The sequence below is a fragment of the Sphaeramia orbicularis genome, chromosome 12 (assembly GCF_902148855.1).
Source record: "Sphaeramia orbicularis chromosome 12, fSphaOr1.1, whole genome shotgun sequence".
In the NCBI taxonomy this organism is placed as follows: Eukaryota; Metazoa; Chordata; class Actinopteri; order Kurtiformes; family Apogonidae; genus Sphaeramia; species Sphaeramia orbicularis.
Window position 1 is genome coordinate 61,910,341 of NC_043968.1, and position 22,721 is coordinate 61,933,061.

The following is a 22,721-nucleotide window of genomic DNA, read 5'->3' on the forward strand; positions in this document are numbered from 1 at the left end:
TACATGTGATTCATTAAATGAACATTGTATCAGGCTTTTTTTAATGACATGATCCCAGTAATGAAAATGCAGCAGAGTTACTGAGGTAACTCCCTTTAAATTTAGGTAATATTTATTAAAAAAAAAAAAAAAAAAAAAAAAAAAAACAGGAAGCATGAAACTAAAATAGAATGATGTAACATCTATCAGTTGCCCAGCAGTGTGAGTTCTTGGAAGAAAAACTTGGTGAAACAAATGAGAAATGTGTGAAGAAACATGAAAAATGCCATCTGAGATGACTCAGTATTCTATTAAAAGACATCCAAGAACAGGTCATTCACTGCTTCACTTCTTCAGTCTGCTGACTGCACCATCCCGCTGAGGTCTGCTGATGCATATGCACACTGTCTGCCCTGATCTGCTGACCTAACCATCCCATGACATTCTATACACACACCTACACACACACCTGCCTGTTCAGGCCCTGTTGTTCTGCTTGTGCACAGAAAAATACAGTGGAACGCTGTAGACTGTGTCTGTAGAGTAAAATGTGATAGTAAATGTTGGAGTAAGCGCAGTGATAGCGGTACTTCAAATAAAGTTGCTGTAATTAATTCAAATGTATGGTTCAAAGGTCAAGTGTATTCATTCATGTATTTAATATATTTATGTACTTGATTAAGTTAATTGACAAAATACCTGGATTCTTAACTTTGTGTACATTTCTGTTTATAAAGTTTGAATGTTGATATAATGCTGGTCTACAATTTTTTTTTTTTTTTTAAATTATCAAATTAAATGTGCTACATCTTACATACTGTAATATGATGAATTGGAAAACAAATGACTGAAATGACGGTTAGCTCAGTTTTTCAATGTATATGATAGTGTGTTATTACACATATATATTGGTTTATGTACATTTATACAGTAGATGTATAAATCTTCCACTAGAAAGATCCTGTAAAGTGAATGTATTGTGATGTGCAGACAGTGTTTTGAAGTAGATCTGATAGCTCTGAGACAAACATTCCTTTTGAGTGATACTCATCTCATTAATTCTCAGAATTTCACATTTTGACCCAAGACTGTATCTTGGAAACCAGAGCCAACCAGCATGTTTGACTTCTTTATTAGTGACTCAGACTTTGTAACGTCCCACTACTTTTGTTCTGGAGAGACCGGTAGACCTGTGTAGACTCCCTTCTCTTCCTCTATCTTTACCATTTTCAAAGTCCTGCTCATTACATGAAACAATTCTGAGGCACATTTACACTCTTCACATCCAAACTTTACATACAGCTGTTGACAAACATCTGTTTTATGTGGTGTTTTATGTTAGCCATTTTAATTCCAGATTTGCGTTCCCATGTGCAGATGTTCCACATTCTTTGCAAAGGCACTGCCTAAGATGATTGTTATTGGTTTACAGAAATACAAATTCTGGAATAATAATGGATTGTCCAGCACTGGCACACTAATAAAGAGTGGAGATGAGTCTGACTATGCAAGACTAGTAAATGGACCAATTATTGATTTTGACATTAATAAGACTGACTATTTTGTTCCTGAAATTGTTTATAATTGATCTTTTTTCTCAACAATTTATACAGCAACTTATTTTCTACTTGTGGCATTGAACCTACAGAGAATTACTACAAAGAAATTCTTAACTGTTTCTGTCTCAATGTTTCTCTATTTTTTTTCTCCAAAGTTTTTTTTTTATTGAATTTTTATATTGTAACAATCATAACTGTACAATTGAATGTACATAAAATATAACAGCATAGTTATGTACCTCCACTCTAATGAAGTCTCAACCCTGATGCACCTCATACGCCAACAAAAATATGCACACATCTAAAATGAGTACATAAAATGAATTAATTAAAATTTAAAATGTTTCTCTATTTGACTGTTTTTGCATTCTCTTGAGTGTTTTCCAAAAAATGTGTTTGTAGCAGGTCACTTCTATAAAACCATGGTAACTGCAAATTCAGTTCCTCACAAGAAAACATTGACTCATTTCTGTACAAATTATTTTTGAAGAATATAAAAAGGAACAAGCAAACACTATGTTTCCTGCTGATATTACTGAAGATATATTTGCCTGAGACATGTTTTGAGTTTTTTTTCCTTGTAGTAAGGTTATGTGGGTGGTAAAAAAGTGGAGACAAATTGTAATTATAGCAGTTCATCATAAAACCAATATAATGCACTGTAGATCACATAATACTGAAATAAAATGATGTTAAGAACTTGAATTGAATGTAACAGTTAATATAATATTTTATGGTTTTATTTCCAGAGTAAATGTCCAATTGAGGCTGTCGACGGCTCAGGAAAGACTGCACTGCATCACGCCGGTAAGACTTTCAGTATCTGTTGCAGCCAATTGCACAAAATGTGCCTTTATTGAAGATTAAACTGGTTTAGAGACAGATTGTGGGAAAAGAGCATGAGATTAAGTTTAAACTCTGGCTTTATTTGGATGAAATAATCTCCTAAATGATATCAGATGTTTATTTCAAGTGTTCCCAGCATTCTCTGTAGATTTTTATTCAAACCAAACATGAGAAGCAGTTGAAATGGTCTCGATATGATTCTGTCAGGAAGCTGCTGCTGCTCTGTCTGTAATGTATTTTAACAAAATGACTCTTTTAGCATCAGTGTTTCAATACACTTAAATCAATAAAAGTTGAATATATATGGGTCGTGTGTTTCAAGTAATGAATGTAGTGTGATTATAACAGCTCCCATAAGTTTGCTTGTGTTTAAGTTTTGTTGTTTAAGCTTTTTCAGCAGACTTCCAAATATTTCTATGTTGTCATTTTTAATCCTTTTGGTCTGCTGAAAATCAGAGAGGGAGACACAAAAGGAAATAAAAAGTTTTTGCTGGTTTTGATCCTCGTCCAAACTGGACCAACTGCTAACTCTGGACACCTGTGTGATGTTCTTTCATTGTTTTATTTTCTCATCAGCTGCCAGCGGGAACATCCAGACCGTCCAACTGCTGTGTGAACTCAAATCTTCCATCAACCTGAAAGATGCAGTATGTACTTTTATTATTACTTCTACTGTTTCTTCTCTAGACTTATTTTTACTGGCAGGACAGACAGGACTTAGAACCAGACCAAAGACCACAAAAATGCTCCTCTGAGTGTCATTTCTACCAGTTTCTACGTATTTTTTTCAAGTACAGATTTATTCAGAAAGTCTTATGACTACTGGCAAACTTCAGTCTGTATTTATCTACAGTTAAACACCTCTTTATGTAATGTTTTAAAAGAGTTCAGAGACAAATTATTAGCTTGAAGTTTAAATAAACAGTACTTTTCGCACCCTCATTTATAAAGATTCAACATGAAGGATGCTTTCCTGTCTGTCCACCATGTTTCATATTGTGATTGATATTGTAGAGTGTGTGTGGTAGTGGGTCATTGTACTGTGGGAACTCTGCTCTGAAGCCGCAGACATGTGGTCTCCATTGCAGTGACGCTCCATGCCTGTGGTTTTAACCCTACTGCGTTGTGTGAGCATGGTATTGTGTGTGTGCTGGTTGAAGAAAAGTATGAAAAATGTAATAGAGAAGAGACTATGTTGCACATTTATTTCCTTTTATTACCACACCACAGCTGGTTTCTATAGGAGATACAATCGCAGTGACTATCTCTGACAGGGGTGTCTGTCTGTGTTTACCTACTTTTAAAGATGTTGTGTTATTTGTAGCAGCATCTGCTGTTATTTTCAGGTTTGAGTTAACACAGCTTAGATTTTTAGGTTCTTTCCCATTTTATTTTGAATGGTAAAGTAAAATTCCAGAAATATCTCTGCCCCAGAATGTGTGACAGATGTGTTTGAATTAAAAAGCCACATGAAGGTAAAGCAGATTGAAACATTTAGAATTAATAGACAACAGTAATAAGTGAGTCAGTGCTCAGGACTCCTGCTTTTTATTTATTTATTTGACTAGTTTGAAGAATTACCAGACGAACACCATAAACCAGTGAGTGCACAGGACTCTTAGGTTTAAAGCAAATAAAAAGTTGGGTAGCTCAATGTATCTTTTTTCTTATTTTACCACAGAACTTGTAAAAATTCAACAGTCCTTTATAAAGACAAAGTTGATAAGTACACGTCCCTGTTTATGTCTCAGCACTATATACAGTATGAGTATAAAATAATGAAGTCACACTTCTCGGAAAGAAAAATGACCCAAACTGACCATTATATCATCACAGACTTGGGATTTATTGCAAAAATGTTTTTGAGATTAAAAATCCATTACACATTTCAATTTATGTACCTGTGAGAAGACAAACATGACCCCTACCACAGTCTTATCTCCTCATCATAGCTGAAAGACTTGATGCAACTTCCACTGAGCTGCTCTGACTCAGTTCTTAGCTCTAATCATGTGCATATGTGTGTGAGCGCCCTGTCTGCTGGTTATTTGACATATAGACTGCGAACCACAACGTCGTCTGTTTCTGTACTGAGCAGAACATGCCAGCTTGTTAGCCTCAGGCACACATCCATAACTGATTTTTCTTTGACTTAAATAAACATCAGGGAAGATATAGAAAGGAACAGAGAAACATCTGGCTGGTCTTACATAAGACAGACAAAGCAAACACAGTAAGCTGAGTAAGTTTAAGTCTTACATTTTGCTCAGATGCAGGGTTACTATCATTGTAAAAGCTTCCTTATGGTTTCACTTGTGAAGAAAAGTTCCCAACTGAAAAGAAGCTCAGCCTTGACATAGTTCACGGATGAATTCTTTGGTTTTCATGTGTTTGATCTGAATGAGTTTTAGAAGATGAGAAAAGGGACCATTTGGAATGAACACATGACATATCAGTTCTTTCAAACGATAAATGTAGTGATTGTAAATTAACTGAGAAACTGTTTTTATCATGTGAGCATGTAGTAAAGGGAGAACAAGCTGAAACCTCTGATTCCATTTGTAAATGGTGATATACTTTGCTCTAGATAATACTGATGATATCTCCTCAGTTTGTAACTCATTCCAATATGAAAACACTCATGTGCACTTGTGCTTTAGGAGTATGTGTGGTAAATTTCAACATGTACAAGCTCCTGAACTGTACTTTAGCAGCTGTGTTGGGATAATTGAGTGAAGTTTATGGCAGTTACCAGAGAGAAACCTCGTAAAGAGCTGCAGGATTTATATACTGAAAGTGGTTGTAACGCATGAGAAAATCGTTGCTTCGTTGTTTTGTTTACTGTTCTTTAACAGATAACGTTGCCCCTAAGGCTGGTTCAGTTCACATCTTCAATCTTTAGAACCTCCTAAAAATAAGGGTAATATAAACTTATACACAATACACAGCAAATAAAGCATGTGGAGAAGTGCTGGTGACATACGTGCAACTGAGGATGAAACATCAAAAAAGAATGGAGGTATTAAAAATCTCCCCAAAACAGACAAATATTCCCCAGATAGCTCAACAAGGGAACTTTTATAAGAAGTTTGTCTCAGTTATACTTGAGCTAAGACACTATACACCTTTAATAAAATAAATGTCTGGTCTTTTTATGGTTAAAGAACAGTTCAGCCTGTTTTATAACTTTTGTCCCATAGAGAGTGTAATGTTTGAAAACAGGATTATGTTTATAGATTTTGTTTGCTGTGGCTGACAGATACCAGACTGTCACACTTAGTTGTGAAAGTTTCTGCTTCCTCCTTAAAAACTACGGCCAGACTTTACCCAGATGCCCAAATGTCACTATTCTAGTTTTTAACAACTGACAAAGCTGTACAATATGGTAGCGCTATGGTAAAAGACACCTGTGAAAGACACAAGTCCCTACATACATGGAGTTATTCTTTAAATTCCAGAGAAGGAACTGGAAACAGACTGAGCAGGACTGTTAAAGTCTTTAGTGGAGCTCAGAGGAACCCACAACATAGTTTTGTTCTCTCTGCGGTGTGTGGAAGCAGCAGCAGCCTTGTAATAGAAAACACGAACCTCTGCTAACACACGTTATGTTTCCTGACTGTCTTTTGCTCTTTTCAGGTAGACTTATCTGTGTTTGACAAAAACTTGCTCAAGTAAAAGGTATTTTACAAAAGTGTCTATTCATACAAGGCTATGGAGATAATTATTCGATGATTTAGTAAATAGTAAAAAGTCAACAATTATCAGGAATGTAACTTCTTTCTTCAGTGAGGCAAAAATCTGGCAACGTGAAATCTTTGCTTTACATATGTATTGGAGAATTAGGCCATACTTAAATTACAAGTTACATATACATCTATTTCTAGATACAACTAATGTTCCAAGAACAGGTGATGGTGATGTTGAAGGGCTGTTAAGTTGAATTTCCGCAAAAAACTCGCATATGGTCTAATCTTTACTTCCAAAGCTATAGTTGATGTTAAGCTTAGTTTTAGTTATTAATTTATTAACTATGTTAGGAAACAATTTATAGCTCATGGATGGTTCATAAATTATTAGAACTGAATCATGAACTGACCTTTCAACCATCTCAGCAGATCAGATGGTTTATGACCGAGGTCACAGACGGTCATGCTGAGCTTTGGGGTCAGGTTTGAGGTTATAATCGTTGGTCCTGAAAGACATGGGACGTGAATAGTAGGCACTTGAAATACTACTCCAGTGCAGCCCAGTGAACTTTCTGAGCCCATTCATTTAGCTCTGGGAAAATATAATTTGTGGATTTTTCTTTTGCTCATATTTTTTCCTCATCCTAAAAACATAAGCCATATCAGAATAACAATCTGTTACTATGCTGGGAAAATTAATTTAAAGAAATTCCCTGAGATATTCACATGGATCTGAGACTTCTGTCACCAAACACACACTTGTCATAATCCATGTGTCATCTGACATGCTGATGTCAGTCAGGGTGTGTTATGTGGGAGTGTGTTTTGTGTTAGTTTTGTGGCCTTTATAGGATAGTTCCACTCCTGTCTACTGCTCATACTGTGGTTGTTTGTCCAGGACGGCCTCACTCCCCTGCTGCTGTCAGCCAAACATGGTCATGCTGAAGTGTGCAGTGCTTTACTGGACTGTGGTGCTGAAATCAACACTTCTGAGAACAGTGGCAGGTACAACAACAGTTGAGATAAACAGAAAAAAACAGAATGTGTGAGGAAAAAAAAGAGGTGAATGATGACAAATACAGACATCTACAGTATGTGTACACTTGAAGAGATTGCATTCCTGTTTATTACTTGTGCTTTTGTCTGAAATATTATCATATGTGGCTGCCTGTGTGTTTCAGGACAGCTCTGATGTTGGCCTGTGAGACCAATGCAGTGTCAGTCATTGATGTGTTGATTCAGCGAGGAGCAGATCTGTCCGCTGTAGACTCACATGGCCATGATGTTGTCCACTACGTAAAACTATCAGGCAGCTCTGAGGTTAAAACTGCAGTCACTGCTGCTCTGAGCAGACAACAGGTCACAGGTGAGATTCACATAATGATACAAGGATTTATTTAACTTTAAAAACAAAGAAATCCTTCAGCCTCGAGGATACAAAAATAAAACAGACAAACAGAAGAAAAATGGTTAAACAAAAGATACCACAGTGTTTGCATTAGTAATGGTGCCTGGTATTCGAAGCATAGAAACTGAATGCTGGTCTTCCAACCTCAGAACAAGTATAAGAGACTTGCGGTGAAAATCTGTGTTTAAGGTATCAGACTATACCTCTGCAGATACACAAACACACATACAGCTATCACGTCTCTGAGACAGAGACCACCCTGCTCTTCTCCACAGGATGGAACAATGAGAGGTATAAACATCAGCAGTAATAAACCTGAGAGTAGGATGATAAACAACATCCAAGAGCTTTAGAGTAGAGGCAGAGACATGCCCATAAATCACATCACAATAATCTGAAAACGAAGAGAAAAGTAGCTGTAACAAAACTTACCCTTCAAAACATAGAAGTAGTGCTTCTTCTACAAAGAATAAAACATTTTTTGTCGTAATTTGCTGACAATTATTTATGTTAGGCATCTTTTCACAAGCAGAGGTATTTATATTCTGAAATAAGTTTCTGCTACTGTTATTGCTTCTGTTCAGAATAACATCAACAACAACTTAGGCGTATTGTTAAGTGTAAGGGTCATGTTAAAGGAATGTTGCAGGCTCTTCACAACAAAATAAGCAGAGCTGCAAACTGTAAGGATAACAGAGATTCCTACAGCTGGAGTTTAACACAAGTCAACACTGTCATCTGCTGGAGATGTACTGTTAATACTTTTCAATACATCGACATAAAAGGAAAATCACATAAGGAAGAGTGACATGTTTTCACTTTACTCCCATAGTATAAATATACATCATCTACACTTACCTCACAGCTTTTTATCAGATGCACTTCTTTCATTACCTTTTACTCTTAATTTCCTCTATTAAGAATTTTAGTTAATTAATGCACATTTTATTTTGTGTAAATTCTAGATTTTTCCTGTCAGACAAGACAGTCATATAAAGCACGTCACTCTGTGACTAATTAAATATTTTTTTTCCTCTTTCATTGTTGCCGTTTTTTTTTAACAGAAGCCAAGTCTCCCAGAAGTCCTCAGGTAAGTTTCCTTTTCTAAAACTGGTTCAGTAGTGCCACTTCAACAATGGATCTTGGCTTTATTCAGTCAGTAAGATGAGTAATTAAGTGTTGTTTTATTATGTCAGTAATATGCTTATTTTCCACAGTGAGAAAGAGCTAAAAATGACACCACATTTACAGTCATTTGTGCTTCGTAATTATAGCTCATGTAGTTAATGAGCTATACATTGTGTGAATTATCCTGTCAGCTTAGAGACCAATCTTTTCGTCGCTGTTTATGGAAAACAAAACCTCAGTCTTGTCACTCTTGATTGATTCCCCTCGTACTAACCAGCACCAACCCCACCTTTTTGTTTTTCTTTTCTTTGCTTCTCTTCTGTCTCCTTGCTGATTCTTCAGCATGATCAAGTAGCTAAGATAAGTGATGAGCGGATCACAACTCCCAAAAAACGAAAAGCACCTCCACCTCCTATTAGCCCACTGCAGGTAAATGCATGTCTGTGTATTGTCTGTCTGCTTGTATCAGTATCCACTCTTTGCCTGCAGTATGTGTTAAATATTATCTGTAAGATTACTGCTCAGTTTGTCTGCTATCACCAGAAATTGAATATCATGTCTGAAAGCATTTCATTAATGTAGTGTACTCATGTAATCTATGCACTAATCTGCATTTTGTTTTCCTGAGTGCAATATATTCTAAAAAAAAATATTCTAAATCCAGACTCTGATTGCGATTATTAAATTGGTTCATCAGTTTTAGTAAAAATAATGACATTGATGCCCTTCTCAGAGCTCAGGGCCGTCATCCCCCTCAGTCGTGACCTCTGCTGGGACCCCCACATCTGGAAAAAGTGACACTCCTAAGAGATTCAACTACAAGGTAATAAGTTAAACAGCAGACAATATACATCTAATGGCTCAACAATGTGAAGCTTTAGACTAAGAAATATACAGCACAAACTTCATTTCATTAGTTAATTTTATCAGGTGTTTGAACCACATCCTCTGTTCTTCACATAAGCTCCAGATGCTTAAGCTTTTGACAGATGGTGTAGAAATAAAGATGTTCTCTGGTAGAGCCTATGTTTCTGGTCAAAACGAGTAACAAAATGAATTGAAACATTGACCTCTTCAGGAAGGTGTTTGAAGGAAAAGGGGTGGCTGAGTTCTCATGGTGAAAACCCAACAGAATATGATTGACTATTCATTTCTCTTGAAATGTCAAGATCTTATTACCCCACCCCTCAGATGGAAGGCAAGGGGTATGGTTTTGGTTCGGTTTGTTTGTTTGTTAACACTCTAGCAGCAAATTGCCCATTATCATGTACTTATAATGGGCAAAATTTCACATGTCTGTAGCAGCAAAATTATTGGTTGAATTCATACCAAACTGGGTTGATAGATTGCCCATGACCGAATAGATGTGGTTACATTTTGAGAAAAGTAGGTCAAAGTTCAAATTTTTTATGATTTTTTTTTTTTTTTCTTTTTCTCCGATTTACTTAGAATGGGCCAAATTTCAAATGTCTATAAAAACATCAATTTTGTTTCAATTTACTTCAAACTTGGCACATATATAGAGACAATTGATATGCTGACATCACCACATACATACACATGATGACATCAGCTGGATCGATGCCAAAATAAGCTACAATACGTGCGAAGGGCGGGGTTTGTTGTGCCTGGCACCACTTATTTAGAATTGTCTTTTAAGAATAAGGCAAAAACTATTGATGTACAACATTATGTTGGATATTCATGCTAAAAAGAAAGGAGATAAATCTGAAAAATAGTCAGCAAGAGTACTTTTAACTTAATTTGTCCCAAGAGAGCAGTTGGTTTTGAAGTATAACATGGACACAAAAAATACAAAGATACAAGACTTAAGGTACAACAAACTGGGGATGATGGATGACGGTTGGATATCTCAGGTTGAGGGACAACAACAATAGGTGTCCCAGACTGACTTTCTAGCCAAAAAAATGCTCATTAAGTAATTAGTACAAAATGATTCTAATTACAAACAACAAATCAATTGATCATAGGTAGCCAAGTTGGCAGCATTGTGAAATATTGTCTCATCAGTGAATCATTTTTTTTTTTTTTTTATACTCTTTATTTTAATATTTTGAAACACTTTTATAGTGCATAACAACACTTAATAACAAAAAAAAAAAAAAAAGGGGGGGGGACAACCCACACAATAAAACAAGGGGGATGTTGTTCCTTATACATTCGACAGTTTTTCCATACTCAATCTGATATCAAGAATTTCTGTCCTTGAATATGATCCATTTCTCCCATCTTCGCTTGAAAGTTCCCATCTTAATCCTCAGTTGAAATGTTAATTTTTCCATGGAGTATATTTCCTCTATAATGTCCAGCCATTGTTGTAGTCGTAGAGGGTCACTTTTTAACCAGTTCCTTGTGATTACCTTTTTACAGGCAAGAGTTAAAATTTTAAATAAGTAAATGTCTTCTCTTTTAATTATGTCATCAGGTATTAGACCAAGGTAGATAGTCTGAGGGTCCATTGGAATTTTATAATTTAAAATATTCTCCATTGTCTGAAAAACATGGTTCCAAAACATTTGCATTTTTACACATGTCCAGAAGATATGCGAGTGATTGGCATTCATGTGTCCACATCCTCTCCAACATTGCTGCTGTTTTCCCAGTTGTTTGCTTTTAATATTTGGTGTAATAAAGAAGCGAATGAGGTTTTTCCAGCCAAATTCTCGCCAACCTTTAGAGCTGGTGGATGTTAGCTGTGTTTTGCACATAGAATGCCACTCACTTTCAGACAGGGTAATATTCAGTTCAGATTCCCATTTCGATTTAACATAATATGAATTCACACCATTACATTTTTGTAGACCCTGATATAATTTAGACACAGTCTTAGTGGGTGTGTGTTTGTAAGCTCCTGTGAAGACCTTGATCAGTTCACTGCCCTCTGATAAGTTACTTTTAATCTCTCTGTCAAAAAAATGTTTTACCTGTAAATATCCATACTGATCCTTATCCTCCAAATTATATTGTTTTTTTATTTTATCAAATGATTTAAAAGTTTTCCCCTCAATGAGTGTACAAATGGCTGTTATTCCCTTTTCTCTCCACCTCAAAAATCTATTATCAGATTTAGCAGGGGTGAATTTATCTGACTGGGAAGGCCATACCAGGAGCTTACTATCATTTTCCAAATTATATTTCTTAACAATCACATTCCATATTCTCAATTGTTCTTTTATGATGTCATTATCTCCCTTATATTCTGTGTGTTCTTTACCCCCTAAACAAGTCTGAGGTTGTGAAATGTCTAAATTTAAATCAATATGTTTCCATTTGGCTTGATACTCAGGGGAACACCAATTTACAATACACCTCATTTGGCCTGCGTAGTAATACTGTTTCAGATTAGGTAAAGCTAGACCTCCTTCTAATTTTCCCAACTGAAGTGTTTTAAGTTTTACCCTTGGTTTTGTCCCAGCCCAAATAAATCTAGATACTAATTTGTCCCACGTCACAAACTGAGAGTCAGGGATTCGGACCGGAAGTGATAAAAAGAGATAGAGTAGTCTAGGCAATAGATTCATTTTCACCACCTCTATCCTTGAACTCAAATCTAGTGTTAATGTTGACCAATTTATTATATCTTTCTGTATTCTATTATTTATTACCTTGTAATTTATCTCATACAGTCTATACAAGTCTTGAGTGATTAGTATCCCCAAGTATTTTATTATTTTTGTATCCCACTTTAATTTATATTTATGCCTGATGGTTTTACTTGGAGTATAATTTATACCCAGTATTTGCGTTTTTAAAACATTCAGTTTGTAACCTGACATTTTCCCAAAATTTTCTAAAACTGTCATAAGTTTAGGAAGTGTTGAGTTTGGGTTTTGAAGGAAGGCGATAACATCGTCCGCAAATAATCCAATTATATGTTCCTCTTTAGCCAAATTTATTCCTTTCAGGTCTTTATGTTGTCTGATTTCTTGAGCTAACGGCTCAATAAACACTGCAAAAAGTGAAGGACTCAGGCAACACCCCTGTCGTGTGCCTCTATAAAGTTTAAAGCTGTCCGTAAGTTGTCCATTAATCTTTATCCTAGCAGATGGGTCACTATAGAGAGCCTGTATACACCTAATGAATTGGTCATTAAAGCCCATTCTTTCCAATACTTTAAAAAGAAAAGGCCAAATAACCCTATCAAACGCCTTTTCTGCATCCAGGCTGACCAATGCTGCGTTTAGATTTTGTTTATTGGCGTATTCAATAATATGGAGGGTTCGTCTGATATTGTCCTGTGTTTGTCTGCCTTTAATAAATCCTGTCTGGTCCTCATTAATTAGGTCTGGTAAGTGAGATTCAAGTCGTTTAGCAATTATAGAAGTGAATATTTTATAGTCTACATTCAATATAGAGATCGGCCGATAAGATTCACATTGTTCTTTATTTTTTCCTTCTTTTGGGATCACTGAAATTACTGCTTCTTTCCATGAAGGTGGTATCTTAGCCTCTCCTAGTGTCCAGTTTAGTGATTCCAGTAACACTGGGGCTAGATCCTCCTTAAAGATCTTATACCACTCATTAGGGAAGCCATCACAACCTGGGCTTTTATTATTTTTTAGTTTACTAATAGCTTTATCTAGTTCTTGTCTTGTGATCGGAGCTGTTAATTTAGTATTCTGTATATTGCCTATGGAGGGTAGATCTAGCTTTGATAAATATTGTTTGATATTATCTTCATCCACAATTTCAGATTGGGAGTATAAGGACTTGTAGTATTCTCTGAATATGGTTTCAATTTCTTCTGGATCACAAACTGTTTTATTACTTATTGGGTCTCTAATCTTATGTATTGAATTTTTAATTTGTTGTGACCTAATTCGTTTTGCTAAAATCTTTGTTGCTCTGGGACCTGATTCAAAAAAAGTTTGTTTTGCAAATCTCAATTTCTTTTCTAATTCACCTAAAAGAATTTCATCTATTTGGCCTCTAACTTCTTTTATCTTGTCTGTAACCTGCTTATCCTCTTCCTTTTGATGAAGTTTTTCTAGCTTCTTCAAATCTTCTTGTAATTTATCATATTTTAATCTCCTAGTTTTATTTAGATATGCTGTTCTTGAGATCAGCTTCCCTCTCATTATTGCTTTGATTGTGTCCCATAATATTGTTGGTTCTATTTGGTCATCTTTATTATCTTTTATACATTCACTAATTTCTTTTTTAATTTCCTTTCTTGCAGTCTCATTATTCAGTATACCAATATTCAGTCTCCATAATGTGTTTTTAGCTCTGTTGTTCAGATGTATAATTACTTCTATTGCTTTATGGTCTGATATGTCTGCAGTGTTTATTGAGCACCCCCTCACCCTATATCTATCTGTATTATTCATTAGAAAATAGTCTATTCTAGAGTGTACCCTGTGGGTAGCTGAGTAGTGTGTGAAGTCCTTCTCTGACTTGTGGAGGTTTCTCCAGACATCAAACATGTCAAATGTTTTGATTAATCTATTTAAGTCTTTCATCAGTGAATCATTTTTAGTTCATTCACAGCATCAATATTAACATCTCAATACTCTGATAGTTATCAATAAGATCCTACTTATATATGGACATTATAAATGCAGACTAGTACCATTAACAGATGCAGTAAAAAGTGCCTTTACCTGTTTCTCCATCCAGGTCTGTTCTCACATATGAAATATTGATGTAATGAAGACTTTATACAAATCTGAACCAGTGTGCTACATTCTAGAATAATAACCTGAGGCACAAATCTTTCCATGTAATAAACGTGGAGAGGTTTAAGGCATGTGTTCAATTTACCGACATACTAATGCTCATAAATCTTTCTCCCACTCACCCATCGTTTGGTCTTCACTCCTCCCACTCCTCTCTCCTCCCCTTCCTCATGTTGAAGGAGGATGAGGTTCGAAGAATGGCACAGAAAGAGCTGCAGGAGGAGAGAAACATGTTACTGGAGACGATCGAAGACTTGAAGCAGACAGTGGAGCAAACGGTGGCTGAAGCAGACACAAAGGTGAATAATGAGTAAACACACATCTTCACTTTATATCTGCATAGACTTGAAAATAGATACAGATACATTTGAAAAGTAGAGCATTACAACACTGAATAGAGTAAAGGATACATTATTTGGGTATTTAATTCTTTGCTTTTTAGGTGTATGAATGTTTTATAAAGTTATTGTTTACTCAGTTCAAACAGGTTTTTCTACATTCAACAAGTAGATTTGTTACACATTTTCCTATGTTCATTTTGGCTTTGACTTGTCTTAAACTTTTACCTGGTTACAAAAAAGTCTTTATCGCTGCTAAAACATGAAAGTAATGCTATTTGTCTAAGGCTGTTTTTCTAGGATTAATGCTTTACTGTGACAAGTGCTGAACTTTTTCACCCTATGCATTCTTGCAGAGGTCTAACCTATTCGTAAGACATGTCACAACTCGTTTTGTTTTTCAGAAGGTAGCTAGTGGTCCTGAACATGCTTTTCTGCCTTTTGTGTGCCTCTGCGTCTGAATGTATGTGTATGTGTTGACAGGTCGAGCACAGTTTTACTGCATCTTCAGCTCTGGTTTCTGCTCTGCAAGCTAAAATTACTGCACTCACTCTGGAAAACCAGCAACTTAAAAGCAAAAGCAAAGTAAGTCATGCGCCAATTCATGTTCAGTGAAATGTAGACAATTATCAACATACTCAAGAAGAAGGCCAAGTTATTTTAGTAGAAGTAAAGACACTGCTAAATATTTTCTCAACAAGAAAGTGAATCTGTTCGTTATATGATGGAGAATGTGAACAATAAACCACAGCATTTACAGAGTTAGTGGTGTTTACTACGACAAACTTGGAAATTGTTAAATTTACAATCAGTAGCAAACCACCTGAAAACATCCCAGGGGTTTGGGGTAACACATGTGAGTAACTGTATGACACAAATAACATTTATGGTAGTTTAATGTATGCTGGTCTTGTGTAGAGCATCTGAAAATAAGAACACAGGATGGTATAGAAAATACTTACCAGAAAAGTAATACAGTGGTTTCTGCGTGCACTTATGTATCATTACAGTCTGACAGAAGGGACTGCGTCTAAGTGTCTTTGTATCTTTCTTTGAGGAACTTTTTTTTTTTTTTTTACCTTTAAATTATTTTTTCCACACTATATGATCAAATTGTTGATCCTTAAGCCATCTTGGTTCCTGAAGGACTAGGCCTCTTCTGGACCCTAGTTTTGCACTAAATCATTGTTCAATATTTCACATTAGTATTCAAAGTTTATTCATAGGTTTTAGCTCATTACTGGTCTTATATTTCCTGTGTCCTGACTTAATTTGGAATACACTACAGGTTCGAATGTCACTGGGTGTGTGGAGTAGATTTATGTTTACACACAGTGAAGTTAACTGTAGACAGAATGAGGAAAATAAAGTACATTCAGAAATCACTGCTTCTGTTATTGCATTTGTCATGCTGTCCCACACTGTTTTTCTGAGATGGAGTTGTAGATGGGAGAAACTTCCTGCATATATCTATGTATTAAACTAACATTACTCATTTGTTTCATATACATTTGATTATTTTTTGTGCAAAGTGGCCAAGGTGTTTTCAGATGGTTTCATGTATCAATTTTAAATTACAAGCTTTACAGATTTGTTTCCACATATTGATGGGTTTTTCCATAAATGTTCCAGTATATTTCTCTTCACATTCACCTCAGTATAAAGATGGAGTGGAGTTTGTAATGTGTAATGTAATACTGTAGGAATTATTCTGTAGTGTCTCATTCCATCTTTCCTTCTTACCGGATAGAAACATCCGTCCCGCCAAGAAAGTGAGGGCCTCAAGGAGACGAGTCGTCCAAACAGCATGACTTCTAATTCCTCCTTCCACTCCACTCAGGATGAGTTTGAGTTTGCCACCTCTCCTGTAGACAGAGACGGGTCTGTTAAACGAGAGGACAGAGGTGAAGAGGAGAGTCCAGGGGAGAGAGGAGGAAGCAAAGAGGAGATCCGACTGCTGAGACAGGCTTTGGAAAGCGTTCAGATAAAACTGCTTGAAACGAGGAAGGAAAACCGCTCACTTCAGGCTCAGCTGAAACCAGAGCATGGCAGAGAGAGAGAAGATGATGAAGGCACAAGGGAGAAAGAGCGAGAGACAGAGTTGATGGAGAGTTTAGCAGAGCTTCAGGCGAAGCTGACAGACACTCAGGAGCGATACCACCAAGCGGTCGAGGAGGTGGAGGAGCTGAGAGCCCTGATAGGAAGAGGAGGAGATGGCCCGATGGAGAAACAGGAAGTCCAGAGACGTACTTCAATACTTGAACATGAAGTAAAGCAGCTGAAGGCACAGCTCCTCCAGGCTGGAGCAGAACAGGAGAAAGCAGCTCAACAAATCCAGCTGCTAGAGGAGACGCTGAGGAGGACAGACGAGGAGAGACGGACTGGAAAAGAAAGAGAACAGAGGACAGCCAAGGTTGAGGAGCTGTATAAGGAGGCGCAGGAGGAGATCAGGATGCTGCAGGTACATGCTCACTTGAATGCAGAGTCTTAAAGCTTCAGTAGGCGGTACATTTGGAGGTCAGTCACTGTCAGTCATGTCTCTGCAGCGCAGACTACCCTTTTGTCTTCCCCACATCTTAAAGGTCGTTCAACAACTGAACATCAACTGAAACTATAACTATTGCAGTAACGTGAGTGTCCAGACTGATGAGAAATACCCATTGTTAATAGTGGGGCCAAACACATGCTGTGGTCCAACTATGTCAGAGCCACAAAATTCAACACATATTTACCCCAAATTCATGTCATGGAAAATCCAAAGAAGTGGGTTGTTATTCCCCTTCTCTCATACAAAGATAAACATGTTAATGTGCAAATATTTCAACACTAAGTGCTACCATCTGCTTTAAAATGCCCACAAAAAATAATCTTATGTGCTTTCTCTGTCCTCACTTAGTGTACTTATTAAATCTTAATTAGTATCATATCTGTCCATTAAATATTACTACAACCATAAAATGGAGAAAGACTGTTGGCCCAAAATATAAATATACACATCATAATTAACACATTTCATCTGACCCATCTGACACATTGACATTGGTTTGTATTCATTTCTTCCTGCTGTTCTTCAGGAGGCTCTGAGGGGAACAGTTCCTGTGGAAGCTGCAGCCAAAGATTTTGAAGAAATGAAGGCTGAGCTGAATGAGGTGATTGCTGGGCTGCAGCGCCGCTTACTGGAACTATCACACTCCTACAGTGAAACAAAGAGTCAGCTTAGTGCAGTACAGAAACAGCTGTCTGAGGGCAGCCAGGCCTCGTCTCCAACGTCAGAGCAACAGCAGGAACAACAGCTGCAGGCACTTAAAAGCAGAGCAGACGAGCTGCAGACAAGACTATCAGAGACCGAGAAGAAGTACTCGGCCGCTCAGCAGCTCATTGCACAGCTCCGACAGGAAGCAGAGGAGCAGACGCAGAGCTCTGTGTCCCTCGCTGATCACACTCAGGTAGTGTCATCTCTGGGAAACGCCATCAAAGAGCTGGAAACACAGTCAGAAACCCTGAAGGAGCAGCTCCATCAGAAGGCACTGCAGGTGGATGCACTGCACAACAGGTGAGAAAAAAAAAAACTGAAAAAAAGGATGAGGTTGATAACACTTCAGACTTCCTCAGTATAAAATGTGAGGAGAAAATATCTAGCATCTGATGTTCTTAATGTGTTACTGTTTGGTTCAGACTGTCAACAGAGAAAAATGCCACTCTGGCTGATTCAGTGTCCCGCCAAGAACATGACATGATGAAAGAGCAACTGGATGGAGAGGTGAGCCACCTGACGCAGCTCCTCCAGGGGGCCCTCAGGAAGCAGGACGAGATGGCTCTGGAGGCGGCCGATGCATGGCAACAGGTGAGAGAGAGAAAGATATCACAGCAACACTGGAAACTAAAGTTAATGGCTGTGATTTGATTAAATGTTGATATGTCATTACTAAATGAAGACCTTTAGATCACCTTTACTTGGTCAAGGAAAAAATTGGGGATACTTAGAGGGGAGATGTGGCATTTTTGTGATGTCATATCACACATTTCAGCAATTTTTTCAGGAATGTTTCAACATCAGGACTTAAACGACGTGTAACAAATTTGCACCGAAACTAAGTTCTAACCCAGGACCACAAATAGTGTTGTTTCTTTGTCAAATCGAGTCATTGTTTAGATCAAGTATAGTTTTAAAGCACCATTTTATCTCAAACTTACAAATCTGCTTCAAGGAGCTTTACAATATGTACAATAAAATGGGTAAACATAAGGAAAAAGACAACCTCAGGGAAGTCAAGGCCAATGTTATATTCACATTTAAAACAATGCAAGGTGTGTTTATGAGTAAAATACACTAAATGATGTAAAAATAGGAATAAAAATATATTAAAACACTGGGTGGTGGCTGAAGATAAAATAAATAAATATCACACACTTGTATTAAAACCCAAGAGAGAGTTAAAGTGCTCATTGGACTGTGCACATGTCATTTGTTGGAGTTTTCTAGAGGCTCAGACCTGCCACAGAAAAGGCTCCGTCACCTTTAATCTTTAGACAGGTTCTTGGTACGCCTAAAACCAGGTGATTTGAGTATCATGTTTCCCCAGCCAGAGTACACTGGGGCAAACCATTCAGGCACTTACAGACATTTACTTAAACTCTGCCACATTTCGGACCATCTGTAGCCTTTGCATGGAGGACTGGTCCAACTCGTAGTACAGGGGATAGTAGTAATCCAGTTGAGACCTAATAAACATAAGGACCACATGCTCAAACTGGCTTATAGACAGATACAGTTTCACCTTGCCTAAAAGACGCAGCTGGAAGAAGCTGGTCTGGACTACAGAAGACATTTAAGGAGCAGGAGGTTTTATTTCATGTTCTCTTGTGTTCATCAGGCTCGAGACAATCGAGCTGAGCGTGAAGCCCTGCAGGAGCTGGTGATGTCCAGAGAGAAGGAGAACCAGAGCCTGACCTCCAGACTCACTGAGTCCCAGGACGCTGTGAGTCAACTCAAACAGCTGGTGGAGAATCACGTGGCCTCAGAGAGAGAGAAGAACAAGAGGGTCAGTCACTGTAGAGACATCACACTGTAGGAAAGGAGACTGTAATAGAAGAACCATTCTGTAAACTACACAGACTCTAACCGTGTGTTTTGTGTGCGGCCTCTCAGATAGACGACCTGTCTCGTGAGGTGGGGAAGTTGAAGGACGCCTTAAACAGCCTGTCTCAGCTCTCATACAGCTCCGGGTCCCCGTCCAAGAGACAACAGCAAAACCAGCAGCTGGAGACGATGCAACAACAAATCAAACAGCTGCAGTACCAGTTAGCTGTAAGAAATCCTGCTCAGCATATGTATTAAAAGCAGAACAAACACTAAAAACACATCAGTGAAACCTCTGGACACTGGATGATCAAATTCCACCTTCTTTATGCTTGATGTAACATATTAATGTCATGTTGATTTTCTGTAGGAGTCAAAGAAGCAGCACCATGAGACAGTTTCTGTCTACAGGATGCACCTCCTCTACGCTGTGCAGGTACAGTCTAAATCCATTTATTTAATACATGTCTTAGAAAGGTAAACATGTATTTGCTCTTTTTACCTCTGCCAAGGAGGTTATGTTTTTGCCGGCGCTGGTTTGTCTGTTTGTTTGTCTGTCTGTGTGCAAGATAACTCAAAAAGTTATGGACGGATTTGGATGAAAATTTCAGGAAATGTTGATACTGGCACAAGGAACAAGGAGCAAATGATTAAATTTTGGTGGTGATCGGGGGGGGGGGGGGGACTGATCTGCCTTGGCGGAGGTCTGCGCTCTCTGAGTGCTTCTAGTTTGTATCTGTGATATTCAGCCATGCACAGGGTTTTAAAATATGCACATTAGATTAGGTGAAGTGGTGTTAAGAAGACAGAGGAGGGCTAATGTAGAAGTTATTCTTCAAACCATCTTGTTAATGTTACATTGTAACTATAAAAGTAGCTAAATTAAACCATGTTGTGAGACTCTCCTCTAATACACTGTGCTTTGGTCACCAAATGTTTTCAGCTGATTCTTTGATGAGGTGTTTTGTTTTGTGTTTTTTTTTGTCTTTCTATCCATAACACAAATCTGTGCCCTGATGCACTGGGTTTGGAACTGACTCAAACCTTTGACAAAACTGGACACATTGACTTCACATTGGAGCACGATGCTGATTATCTGCCCCAATAACATACTCAGTATCAACCTGAAGTCTTTCTCCAAACTTAAAGTTTTTCTTTCTTGTAACAATGTCCACAATGTCTCTCAAAAAGAAAAGTGTTTGATATTTGTCTGTTTCTGACAGTCAGCTGAACCGTACATGGTGCCAGTGAACCTATTACTGCTTTTACAGTTTGAAGTTAATCAACTAAATGACCTTGTGCTTGTTGATCTTTGACATAAAAAGGATGTTCGTACTAAAATTCACACATGCAGAAACAGTTACCTACATATATGGTAAAGAACAGAATGAGCCCCGAGCCTTTAGAGATATAGTCATAAAGACAAAGTGCACTTTGACATCTGAATCTGGACCCCAAGGGTTTCCATTGGACTTCTGTACTAATCCCATTGCACTGGGACACTGCTTTAGGATGTTTGTTTCCATTCAGCTGCAGTCACATCCATCCAAATCCACACTAGACAAAACGTCTGTTTCTGTTCAAGGATGTGTATAACCTGTGACTATAAAAGACACCATCGGCCATTTATCATATGTGCAAACTGCTGGAAGTCATTAATGATTTCACATTTTTTAAGGAGGAAATTACTCACCTATCCCCCAGAATTCCTCACTTTTCTAAAGGCTGATTGGCTCTGTTTCAGATTCCAGCCTGACAAAGGCAAGACAGACAAAAACCTCTGGTGACTGAACATGGTGAACTACCACCTGTTTGTGTTCTCATATGTTATGAAAAGTCAAATGGTGTGTTCTGAACTGACACTGTGTGCTCTCAGGGTCAGATGGATGAGGACGTCCAGAAAGCCTTGAAGCAGATCCTGATGATGTGCAAGATGCCAAGCCAAGCCAAGGAGGCCTGTTGAGACGCAGCGGGCCCCGTTTCCCAAAAGCATTCTTACAAACACAGACTGCTGCTGTCGGCCGAAAGCTGGCGGTTTATCGTCCAAATTCACACACTGCTCGTGCCGATTACAAGGCGGTAAATGGTGCCTCTGGATAAACCTGTACATGAGACGAATGTTTACAGTCATATTACGCTCACGGCCTTTGCCAATGTCATTCTGACTCACTGATGTTTATATAATCATATGATGGAAGATGCTTTTGGAAAATGTACAATCTCACCAAACTTCAAATGTCCGTTTGTGCACAATTAACTCTACATTGTCATCGTGCAGTAACCTCCAAAATCACTCTATGTGCACAATGACCAGCCGTAAAAACAGACCTGGTTGGGTTTTATTTCTGTTTAGTGACTCCATTGGCGCTGCTCTTAATAGTATCTGTTTTTATGATACACCAGTGTTAGTATTATTTTTCATGTGGTCTGAATGTTTCAGTTGTTGACATTTTCCTAAAACTAAATTATTTGTGACACATTGAATATGCATGTGTTCTACTCCGGTCCAAAAAAGAATCTAATTTCAATCTTTCTGACCCCATTTCTATGAAGAAAAGGCCTGATAATGTTTCTATTGCTATTTTCCTATTCGCTCAAACATTTATAAAGATATATTTTACTGAACTGTATTACATGTCTTTTTTCAAGTTACTGTACTTTGAAGAAAATGAAGATGGTAGCTGGATTTTGATGGCCTTGTTAGTGTGTCTGAATGAAATGCGTTTTGTGGAATGCACTGTTTGGTCTAATGACATTTTAATGTGTTTAGTTCTTTCCTGTTCTTATCCATATATTGAACACAACATTAACAGCCAAGTGTTTCAGTGTCTGTGCCAACAGTGTGGGCACCAATTCCCTCTCGTCTCCTTGGATTTTCATGTTTACTTTAGCGATTCTTACTTGGCTTAATGAAATTATTTATAAGCGTAGTTCTGTCTCATGTCACGTGCCTGTACTTCTATCATTATCCTGGTTCTTCAGTGCATGAAGCTGAAAA

General features: G+C 37.6%; 1 protein-coding gene across 2 annotated transcripts in view; it reads left to right on the forward strand.

Annotated features, from left to right (window-relative positions):
- rai14 (retinoic acid induced 14) overlaps nt 1-22,348 on the forward strand; it is a 51,581-nt gene extending 29,233 nt beyond the window's left edge. The window contains exons 6-21 of one of the 2 annotated variants that reach the window (XM_030149874.1): nt 2,288-2,345; nt 2,961-3,031; nt 6,969-7,075; nt 7,252-7,436; nt 8,543-8,568; nt 8,949-9,035; nt 9,340-9,429; nt 14,485-14,604; nt 15,127-15,228; nt 16,394-17,104; nt 17,718-18,196; nt 18,319-18,487; nt 19,518-19,685; nt 19,793-19,951; nt 20,094-20,159; nt 21,600-22,348. In XM_030149874.1, the coding sequence (XP_030005734.1) occupies nt 2,288-2,345; nt 2,961-3,031; nt 6,969-7,075; nt 7,252-7,436; nt 8,543-8,568; nt 8,949-9,035; nt 9,340-9,429; nt 14,485-14,604; nt 15,127-15,228; nt 16,394-17,104; nt 17,718-18,196; nt 18,319-18,487; nt 19,518-19,685; nt 19,793-19,951; nt 20,094-20,159; nt 21,600-21,686 (2,685 nt within the window). In that variant the 3' untranslated portion in view covers nt 21,687-22,348. The remainder of the gene's footprint in view (nt 1-2,287; nt 2,346-2,960; nt 3,032-6,968; nt 7,076-7,251; nt 7,437-8,542; nt 8,569-8,948; nt 9,036-9,339; nt 9,430-14,484; nt 14,605-15,126; nt 15,229-16,393; nt 17,105-17,717; nt 18,197-18,318; nt 18,488-19,517; nt 19,686-19,792; nt 19,952-20,093; nt 20,160-21,599) is intronic. The other variant, XM_030149875.1, reaches the window with a different exon arrangement.
- Nucleotides 22,349-22,721: the final 373 nt, after the last annotated feature.